The 10,806-nt window shown below is 37.2% G+C and overlaps 1 protein-coding gene across 1 annotated transcript in view; it reads left to right on the forward strand.

The window, feature by feature from the left end:
• COL21A1 (collagen type XXI alpha 1 chain) overlaps positions 1–10,806 on the forward strand; it is a 184,527-nt gene that overhangs the window by 111,995 nt on the left and 61,726 nt on the right. The window contains exon 16 of the mRNA XM_007945617.1: positions 6,295–6,348. Within this exon, the coding sequence (XP_007943808.1) occupies positions 6,295–6,348 (54 nt within the window). The remainder of the gene's footprint in view (positions 1–6,294; positions 6,349–10,806) is intronic.

Here is a 10,806-nt window from a genome sequence, read left to right on the forward strand (position 1 = left end):
CCCTCCTTGGGTTTCCAAGGCAGTATCACTACAGAAGTAGATTGCCCCATCTTCCTTCTGAGGAGTGGCTGGTGGGTTTGAACTGCCAGCTTTCTAGTTAGCAGTCAAGTGCTTTAGGCACTATGCTAAATGCTTGAACCCTGCATGTATCCGTGTCATTGTTTAGCAGCCTACCATGCTCTGCTGACCTTAGAACTTTCAATGTACATAGATTAATGGCCTGCCATGTGGTTTGGTAACATTGGGACTGTGCCTTTTTACTTGTCAACCTTGGGCTTGTCAGTCTCAACAGCCAGTAGCTATCTGAGTGAAGAAAAGCCTCTAGCTCCAGTGGGCCGGGAGCAGAAGGCAGAGCTGAAGCACAAGGTTGAGGGGCTTTCACCCAGTCCCTAGAGCCTGGCACTTTGAACTTGGACTTAAAGCCTCCAAATTGTAAGAATAAACTCCTTTTGTTCAAGCCATCCCATCTGTGGTATATTCTTGTCAGAGTGTCACTAAGTAACCAGAACAGTAGTTTTCCTTTTGAGTGATGTCTTTGCCTGGTTTTGGTATCAAGGTTATGCTTGTTTCATAAATTGAATTAGGGAGGATTCCATCCTTTTCTATGTTTTGGAATAGTTTGAGTAGGATTGGTGTCAGTTCTTCTCTGAATGTTTGGTAGAATTCTCTGATTAAACCATCTGGGTCAGGACTCTTTTATTGTTGGTAATTTTTTATGACCTGTTCAATTTCTTCTTTTGTTATGGATCTGTTCAAAAGTTCCACATCAGTCTGTGTTACCTTAGGTAAGTTGTGTTTCTAGAAATCTGTCCATCTCTTCCAGATTTTCAAATTTGTTGGAGTATAGTTCATAGTATCCTGGTATTATCCTTTTTATTTCAGTTGGTTCTGTTGTGATATTGCCCATATTGTTTCTTATTTATGTTATTTATATTCTGGCCCTTTTTTCATTTGTTAAGTTTGCAGTGGTTTCAATTTTATTAATCTTTTCAAAAAACTAACTTCCAATTGTCTTGATTTTTTCTATTGCCTTTCTAGTTTGTGTTTCATTGATTTCTGCTCGAATCTTTATTTCCTTTCTTCTGGTGACTGTAGGCTTTTCTTGCTGTTCTTCTAATTGCTGGAGATGTTGGTTTAAAGTGTTGATTTGGGCTCTTTCTTCTTTTCTGATGTGTGCATTTATTGCTATAAATTGGCCTCTGTTCACTGCTTTTGCTGTGTCCCAAAGATTGTGGTATGTTGTGTTTTCATTGTCTTTGACTCAAGGAATTTTTAAATTTCATTTCTTGTTTCTTCTCTTACCCACTCTTTCTTAAGGAGGGTGTTATTCACTTTCCATGTGTTTGATCTTTTTCCATTGATCTTCCTATTGTTGATTTCTAATATGATAGCATTGTGATCTGAACCATATTTCAATGCTTTTACATTTATTAAGGATTGCTTTATGGCCTAACATATTGGTTTGTCATGGAAAATGTTCCATGTGCACTGGGAAAGAATGTATATTGTGCTGTTGTTGGGTGAAGTGCTCTGTAGATGTCTATAAGGTCAAGTTATTGGATTGTATTGTTTAGCTCTTCTGCATCTTTGTTGAGCTACTTTCCAGTTGTTCTATCTTTCATTGAAAGTGGTGTATTAAAGTCTCCCACTATGACTGTGGAGTCATCTCTTTGCCTTTTCAACTCTTTGAAAGTCTGATTTATGAACTTTGGGGCTCTTTTAATGATTTCATAGATATTTATTATGGTTATATCTTCTTGTTCAATTGATCCTTTAATCATTATATAATGTCCTTCCTTGTCTCGTATGGTGGTTTTTGTCTTAAAGTCAATTTGATGAGAAATTAATATTGCCACTCCTGTTCTTTTATGGTTGCCATTGCCTGATATATTTTTTTCCAACTTTTGATTTTTAGTTTATTTTTGTCTTTGTTTCTAAGATGTGTCTCTTGTAGACAACAGCATATTGATGGGTTTTGTTTTTTTAATCCAATCTGCAACTCTCCTTCTCTTGAGTGGTGCATTTAATCCATTAACATTCAGTGTAACTATCAATGCATATGAATTGATTACTGTCATTTTTTTTATGTGTTTCTTTATGGTGTCCCTGATTTCTTTGTTCCATATAATTTTCTGTGCTGAGTTCATTATGTTTATGAATTGTGTTATCATTTCCTTTGTTGCTGTTGTTTTATTATTTGCTGAATATTTGTGCTTTTCTTCTCTTTTTATTGTCATGTGAAGGTTTATCATTTTTCTTTGAGGTTATCCTGTGATTTATAATTTCCTCCCTGAGTTTAGAGTAGTCCATTCTATCTTGCAACTCTTTTGACTTCCTCACCATTTAGAAGTTCTGTAACTATGCAGTATTTGCCATCCTTTTGGTTTGTAGTTGTCTTCATTTGCCAATTGATGTCTCTGGGTCCCTGTTTACAATCATGTAAGCTTATTTTACTTTGGATATGTCCATAGCTGTGGTTTCTGAGTTATGTCATCTTGTGTATTAATGGTCAGTTGTAGTTTGCTATTATTGGTTCTCTGTTCAAAGGACTCCCTTTAGTATGTCTTGTAAGGTTGGTCTGGTTTTAACAAATTCCCTTAATTTCTGCTTATCTGGAAATCTCCTAATTTTACCATCATATTTGAGGGACAGTTTTGCCAAGTGTATAATTCTTGATTGGAAATTTTTCTCTTTCAGGGTTTTATATATACCATCCCATTTGCCTTCTCATTTGCATGGTTTCTGCTGAGAAATCAGAACTTATTTTTACTGTTTGTGTTTTGTAAGTAACTTTTAATTTTTCCCCATGCTGCTTTTAGGATTCTTTCCTTGTCTTTGGTTTTGATAAGCTTGATGATGATATATGTCTTGGTGATTTTCTTTTGGTGTCTATCCTGTTTGGGGTTCATTGGATTTTCTGAATGGATATATTGTCATCTTTCATCATATCAGGAAATTCTCTTCCAACAAATCTTGGACAATTTTCTCAGTGGTTTTATTTTATCTTCCTGTTCTGGAATTCCAGTGACATGTAGGTTATTCCTTTTGATGGTATCCCACATGAACCTTAGGCTTTCTTCATTTTTTTTTTTAAATCTTTTTTCTCATTGATCCCTTTCCAAAGAAGTATTCAGGCATTTGTCTTCAATCTCATTAATTCTGTCTTCCATTGCATCATTTCTACTCCTTTGCCCTTTCAATGTGTTATCTCTTTCTGACAATTTAGTATTAATTTTCTGGATTTCTATCTGTAGATTTTGTATCTTTTCTAATTTTTCATTTATTTAGTCATTTTGTTCTTGTATTTTTTTCTGAAATTGTTCTAAGGTTTTGTCTGTGTTTTCCTTAATTTTTTCAGTGTTTTCCTTGATCTGTCTCTCAATCCTTTGAAGATACCTAAATATAATTCTTTTAAATTCCTTATCCAGGAGCCCCAATGCTGCTTCCTTCTCAGGGATGTGTTCAGAGTCTGTGTCCTACTCCCTCATTTCTGCTACTTTATCTTGCTTGTTTGTGTGGACTGTGACTGTCTTTTGTCTCTGAGACATCGTGATGTTTTTGTATTTAGATCTCTGTTAACTGTTTGTGAAGAGCATCTATGGGTGAGTCAGGCTTTTCTTGGTTGTTATTGTTGGCCTGTTGGTGGGGAAGGAAGTGGTGGCTCTCACTCAGTAAGTGAAGCTGCAGGAGCTGTGTGTTTAGTTGTGTTGTAGGGAACTATTGCTGTCTCCCACTTAGCCACTCAGTTAGACAAAAATAAACAAGTGAATGACTATCAAAAAAAGTGGACAAAAAACATACTGTGTAATCACACAGGAACAATAACCAAAACAAAAAAAAGGAAAAAAAAAAAAAGCCCTTAATATCTGGGTAGAGGGCAATAAGAGAAAAAAGGTATAGTAGGAGAATAATGAAGAAAGAAATGGAAAAAAATGCAAAAAGAAAAAGAAGGAATGGGGTTAACCACAAGAAAGAAAAAAAATAATTGGAACCAGGAACCAGGGAAAAGAGAAACAGCTGAAAACTGGAACCCGGGAAGGGAAGAATAAAGAATAATAATAAAAAGGACAATAATAATAATAACAATAATTTTAAAACAGACAAAAAACAAACTAAAAAAAAAAAATTGGGGCAGAGTGGGGCAGGGTATCCAGGCTTGGTCCAAGCACACAGACTGGGATAGACTTCCTGGCAGCCTAGAAGGTGGGTAGGAGTGAGGGATGGGCACACCACTGTTCACCAAGAAGGTGTGGGGTACAAGAGCAACAAGGGGAATCTCACACCTTTCTAGTTGTTGGCATCCAGAATGTCCCTGTGGTTCCTGGCAAGTGGAGCCTGTTCTTAAGTCCCTGGAATCTGGGAGAATGCTGTTGCTTTAAATGTCCAAAATGGTCGACCCACTAGTAAACATTCAAAATGTCTGTGGCCTCTGGACAGGTAAAAGTCCACAGCTCAGCCCACCTTCCTCTTTGCTGCTTCCCCTTTTATTCATCAGCCACCAGAACAATCCTCTGTGCGGTCCCTCACTAGCAGGGCTGATTTTTAGTTTAATTTTTAGGTCCTAACACCATGGGCAGTATCTAAGCTGAGCTCTGAATGTCTCCTGTTTTGGTGTTTTCATGCAAATTCTTCTATGAGTTGGAGTTTAGTCCACTTCTATATCCTTCCCTTCAAAGCTCAGGTGTCCAGGATTATCTTCTGTATCTGTGTTAATTTGTTCCCCTTTTCTTTGTTGAAGAGGGTCTGTGCAGTGTTTCTGCCTATTTCGCCATCTTACCGGAATCCTCCTGAATTTTTTTTTTAAAAGTGCTGATTTTATTAGTTAACATTTATTGAGTCTTCCCACTGTTCATTTTCTACAGGTCTGGGGAATTTATTAGAATATGAAACAATGAGTAGTTCTGGTATATGCTTAGTGTATATATTCTGAGGCTCTCTTCCCTTAAGGCTATTTTGCATCAGGTATTGGAGATCTGGTGGCATAGTGCCTACTGCTAATCTCAAGGTTGGAGGTTTAAACTCCCCCGCCACTCCGCAGAAGGAAGTTTGGGCAGTGTATTTCCGTAAAGATTTACTGCCTCAGAAACCCAAAGGAGGTCACTATAAGTCAGAATGGACTCGATGGCAGTGAGTTTGGTTTTTGGTTTTTTGAGAGATTTAAAAAAAAAATGATTATGTTTTACTTTCTCTCTTACTCTTAACTAGAATAAAATATGGCTGGCATGAAACAGGGTTGGCATAATTGTTTGCGAAGATCTTTGTTGTTTTGATGCAGCACTTTACTGGATAGGAACATACATGGCTATTACTATTAGGTTTCAAGAAGTCAAAATGTTTCAGGGTGTGCATGGGTTTTTCAAGAAGCTGTCCCCCACTACTCTTTACTTTTGTGTAGCATTTTTCATTGTTCTCTTGATCTATGGCTAGTGTATATCTTATACACTAGCAGTTGTTCCATTTAGGAAAAATGTTTAACATTACCAAAGATGGTTGTGAAATATGATGTTTAAATAATTTGGGCATAATAATTTCCAGGAAAATGAACTGAAATTTATTATAATTTTGACCAAACAAGAAAACAAAACAAAACAAAAAAAGAAAAAACAAACCACCAAACCTACTACCATCAAGTTGATTCCAATTCATAGTGACCCCCATTGGGTTTCCGGGGTGGCAAATCTTTACAGAAGTACATTGCCCTGTCTTCCTTACGTGGAGTGGCTAGTAGGTTTGAACTGCCAGCCTTCTGGTTAGTAGTCAAAATGCATTAAGCACTGTGACACCAGAGCATCTTACAGCTACCTAAAATATACATTGTAGATTTTTATTTTAAGTAAGTAGATACTAAATTAAAGTGCTAGATAATTTCAAGAAATAACCTATCAACAACTCCATATTCAATGAAAGTTTTATTCTAATTTTGATTTGGGATTCAAAGACAAATTAATTAATTCTCTAAAACAATGAATTTTAAAGTAAAAATGAAAATCAAAATAAATGTAAAAAGGACTGACAAGGTATATTGGTCACAGTTACATAGAAGATGAGACTAATGTTCTAAAATATGATCATGTAGTACCATGATTGTTTTATAACTTAGTCCAATGATGTATTTGCATGTAAAGAATGTTGATATTTATATAATCACTTTATGAGTTTCAGAAAACATATTTGGTGTCAGAAAAAGTTAATAATAGTAATCCAGAAGTAATTTTTATTTTTCTCTATATCTAATGTGCTTTAGTATATATGAAAATGTAATCCTCTATCTCTTTTTATCAAATCATTTAAAAGGGAGAAGCAGGACCTCCAGGTGCTCCAGGACAGGATGGATCACGAGGCGAGCCTGTGAGTACCTTCCCAATTCAGTTCAAAGAGAAGAAGTTCTTTGAATATTTCAATCTTCTCCCATGTACCCTATTTTTGTTCAGTGACTTCCAGATTTGAGTATTGGATGTTACAGAAATTCTTTATGGAGCACTATAAAATATAGAAATATTGAAATACTGAACTTTTTACAAACTAAGAAGAATGTTGCTAACAGGATATTTGCATGCATTGTGAACCATAACCACAAGCAGTCATGTCACACGAATGAATGGTTAATGCAAACATTATGGTCTGTTGCTGGGCATTTAATCTATGTCACTTTGCCACTTACTTACTGTTTTATAGTTTATGGACTGGGTACATGTATTCAGTTAAAACCAGGATCAGGGTCAAAGAAACATGATGAGAGAATATTAAATCTAAACCCTCAATGTCTGTATTTTTAGCAACTGTTCCAGGTGATTCAGCTTCAGATGAGTTTTGGAAATATATCTTGCTGTCACGTCTCTGGTGGCATAGTGCCTAAGGCATCTGACTGCTAACCAGTAGGCTGGTGGTTCAAACCCACCAGCCACTCCTCAGAAGGAAGGTTGGGCAATCTACTTCCGTAGTGATACAGACTCAGAAACCCAAGGAGGGGTTGCTATGAGTGGGATCTGACTCCAGGGCAGTGGGTTTGGTTTTGTTTTGGTCATGTTTTATTTCGATCACTCACTGCCAACATTTAAAGACTCATGGATCTCATTTTATTCATTAATAGTATGTGTCCTCAGAGAATTTGCAGTTTGTTTTGGAGACTATTAGGTCAAGAAATAATATAATGAAATAACACTAAGGATATATTGTAGTTAATCAGAAAGTGTTCAGTTGAGTGGCTCAGAATCTAAATATTAAACATAAGAGGGAGAGAGGTCTCATCAAAACTTCTTAAATGGGATGGAGGACTTGAACTTGTCTGTCTGTGGTAAAAGATGAATAGATTTTTTGGGTAACTGTCAGTCTACCATATTCTTTATACCAGATGGGGTTACAGAGAAATGACAAGAATCAAACAAAAAAGGTAGATCTAAAATGTAATTTTTGTTCCTCATTTGCCAAAAGTTGTCATGGGAGAAGATGGGGAATTCCTGGAGTAGATTGAGAAATGAAGTAATAGTTAAGTATATATTTCAATTTATGCCAAATATGGATTTGACATGGAGTCTGAAGGTGAAGGTTGGAAGATGATTTCAGCTACAGTCCATCTGTGGCAGCTTGCATAAGTCATATTACATCTTTGAATATCTTTCCCCTCTCCTGAGAAGTCCAGATACATATAATGCACTTTTCCTAGGGTTGTTGTGAGGCCTACTCAAGAAAATATTTTTTATAATCTTGCACATATGCATGAGGTAATCATAAGTGTTGAAGGACTGCATAGAGGGTGTCCTGTGACTTAGGGTGTTGGAGAGTTTTACCAAGGATTTGCAGCTAGACTTGGTCTTGAAAGAATGAGTGGGAATAAAAGGGAAACAAAACAGTGTACCTAAGAAATAATTAAATGATTTCAGTGAGGTCCTGAATCTGTAGTTGGTAATGCCTTTGGCTGCTAACCAGAAGGTTAGTGGTTCAAACCCACCAGCTGCTCTATGGAGGGAAGATGAGGCAATCTACTTCCAGCCTTGGAAACCCAGTAGGGGTAGCTATGAGTTGGAATTGACTAGGTGGCAGTGGGTTTGGGTTATTTTATTTATTTTTGGTTTAATGTAGATGGTAATGAGCAGCTGGGACAGCCTATAAGTTTTTCTCCCACAACCCTCAGGTTGAGCTCCCAGAGGCAATCTCTAAGGTATAACCCTGCTCCCCAATGAATAGACTTTGATAGCAGCGATGCATCAGCAGAAATGCCCATTTCCCTCTTTTTCATCTGCCTCAAAAGATGCCTTTCTTATTCATGGTGTCTTGGGATGTCACCTAGGGGCAAGTGCTCCCCTCTTCCCCCGACTGTGTGCTTCTGGATTTCTACCATGCTTGAAGAAGGACTTTGGGTAATACTAGGTTAAAAAAAAAAACTGCTCATTGGAGCACCCCTCCAAGTGGCGTCCAGGGGTATGTCCCATACTTGCCACACGTTAGATATGCCTCTGCTGAGAAATAAAGTTAGGAAGGTGATTAGAACCATAATATGGATGTCCTTGACTATAAATTTGGAAAGTAACTTTATTTGCTTGCCAATGAAGTTTTGGCAGGAACAGAAAAAAGAACAAAATGATGAGAAGAATTACTTCAGAGGCAGTTTATGAGCTACAAGTATGTGCAGAATGAATCGAAAAGGGAAGTTACTAGATCCAGGATACTACCTGATATATAACAACATTGCAAAAAAAAATTGGCATAGCAGTGCTTACAAAAATATCTCATTAGGAGTAGGGCATGGTTTGCAAACAAACATAGAAGATGCGTACTATTTGTTAAAATTTGGGTAGTTAGAAGGCTATTTTGATAATAAGACCTCAATAGTAGCTGCTTTTGAGTTGATTCCAACTCATGGTGAACCGTGCGTCATAAGAGTTTGATATTTTAGAGTAGATCACCAGGTCTTTCTTCTGAGGCACCTCTGGGTGAACTTGAACCTGTAACATTTTGGATAACAGTCAAGTCCATTTTCACCAACCAGGGACTCCAAAGAAGGACTCAGTTATAGTGTTAATAAGAATGGAGAAAGTTGAATAGGAATAGTGTGAACTCAATATATCTGAACAATAGTAATTACTAAGGAAGAATTATTGGTCATGGTGACTGGTTACTAGACTAGGTGTGTTTATTTAAGGTCTGGTTTCAAAAAGAATGTAAAGTGTGTGTGTGTGTGCACATGTGTGTGTTCACATGTGTGTGTGTGTGCATGTGCACACGTGTTTGTGGAGGGGAGAGGGAGAGAGTGAACAAGATACAGGAGAAGAAGAGGAAGAGGGGAAAAAAGAGATAATGAACATGAGAGCACAATCAAAATTTATGATGTTATTGTGTTGTAAATGTTTGTGAGTCAGTTCTTTGGAATTTCTAGCTCATTTCCCTATAGAAATAGTGTTATAAATGGCAGACTGATGTGCAAGTCTGTGTAAACCATAATGTAATGAGAGTAGCTCATATTTACTTTGAAAACAATACTGTAGTGATCTGTTAATGAAACCAAACAGAGAAAAGAAGATTAAACAGGAAATGAGGTGTTCTGGAACACTAGTGCTTGAGGGGATGTTTTCCTCTCCTGGGGCTGCAGGTTCTGTCAGCCTTAGGAAGACATTTGTTCTGCTTTGCCCCTGCCCTGCCTGCTCCCACTTTCTTCAAGACTTATCTCTCTTCAGAATTTTTGAACTAAAGTATATTTCCATCCCAGGCAGCATCACCCATCAGGTTTTAGCCTTTTCTTTCTTCCTTCATCCTTTGCCTTTCTTCACACATTCATTGAAATCCTGTGCCAGAAAGTAGGTTCAGTGATAAGAAAAACATACTGATGGCCTCACAGACATTTACAGGTTGGCAGGGGATGTTGACAATAACAGGATAAACAGCCACCACCAAAAAACCCTTAATTCTAAAGTTCTAAAAGAAAAGCACAATGGGAATGGGGTGGTGGCAGAGGTTTAGATGCTATCACTCCTCCTTAACCAATTAAGTCTTTCAACCTCTCTCCTATCCAGCCCACCAGATCAGGGAAGGCACAAAAGAGATCCTTTTACCCTTCTTCCCACTCCTCTCTTTCCTGTTGAATGACAAAAAGGAAAGTATGTTTCCTATGCCAGGACACAGACTCTATTTGGAAATTAATAGATTAAGCATCTAGAACTAGCCAATATTGTCTGGGTATAAATCTTCCCGTCTATATTCTTTTCCAAATAAGACCATATAGCATTACAAAGTATTCTGTCATTCTGACAATTAATAAAAACTTAGTTGTTAGACTATTATGCTGTGAAGGTTGAGCTTTACCATTTGTGAAAAAGTTTTGAAAACTGATGACAACTAAAGTTTATATATTTGGTGGCACAAAGAAATGAAGACTCTTTCATTGCATGTGAATACTAGTCTTAACTATTTATACTGAATCATTTGGCTCCACTAAAAAGAACATATTCATTCTATTTGCTCGTAGAGTGGCAGTCAAGAAAATTAATAAAGCTTAAGTTGGAAGCACAGATGCTCTTAGGAAAATGTTTTAAAGCTAATCAAACACAGCTTATGGCAGTCTGATGATGACTCAGCCCTGAAAGCAGATTGATAAGTATGGACACTAAATCCTGGCACTCATATTGAGGACAAAGGCTTTATTTCATTGGGAAATTATTATATTACTTTAAAGTACAATTACTTACTGTGATAGTTGAAGATGTGTCAACTTGGCTGGACTCCAGTTGTGAGTGGTGGTTCCCATGATGGATCACATGACTGAGTTCTGAGCGGCCGGTCTGCCCAAGGGGAGTTTCCCCAGGGGTGTGGCCT

This window comes from Orycteropus afer, unplaced genomic scaffold (assembly GCF_000298275.1).
Source record: "Orycteropus afer afer isolate SDZICR_OR568_19922 unplaced genomic scaffold, OryAfe1.0 scaffold00140, whole genome shotgun sequence".
NCBI classification, from domain to species: domain Eukaryota; kingdom Metazoa; phylum Chordata; class Mammalia; order Tubulidentata; family Orycteropodidae; genus Orycteropus; species Orycteropus afer.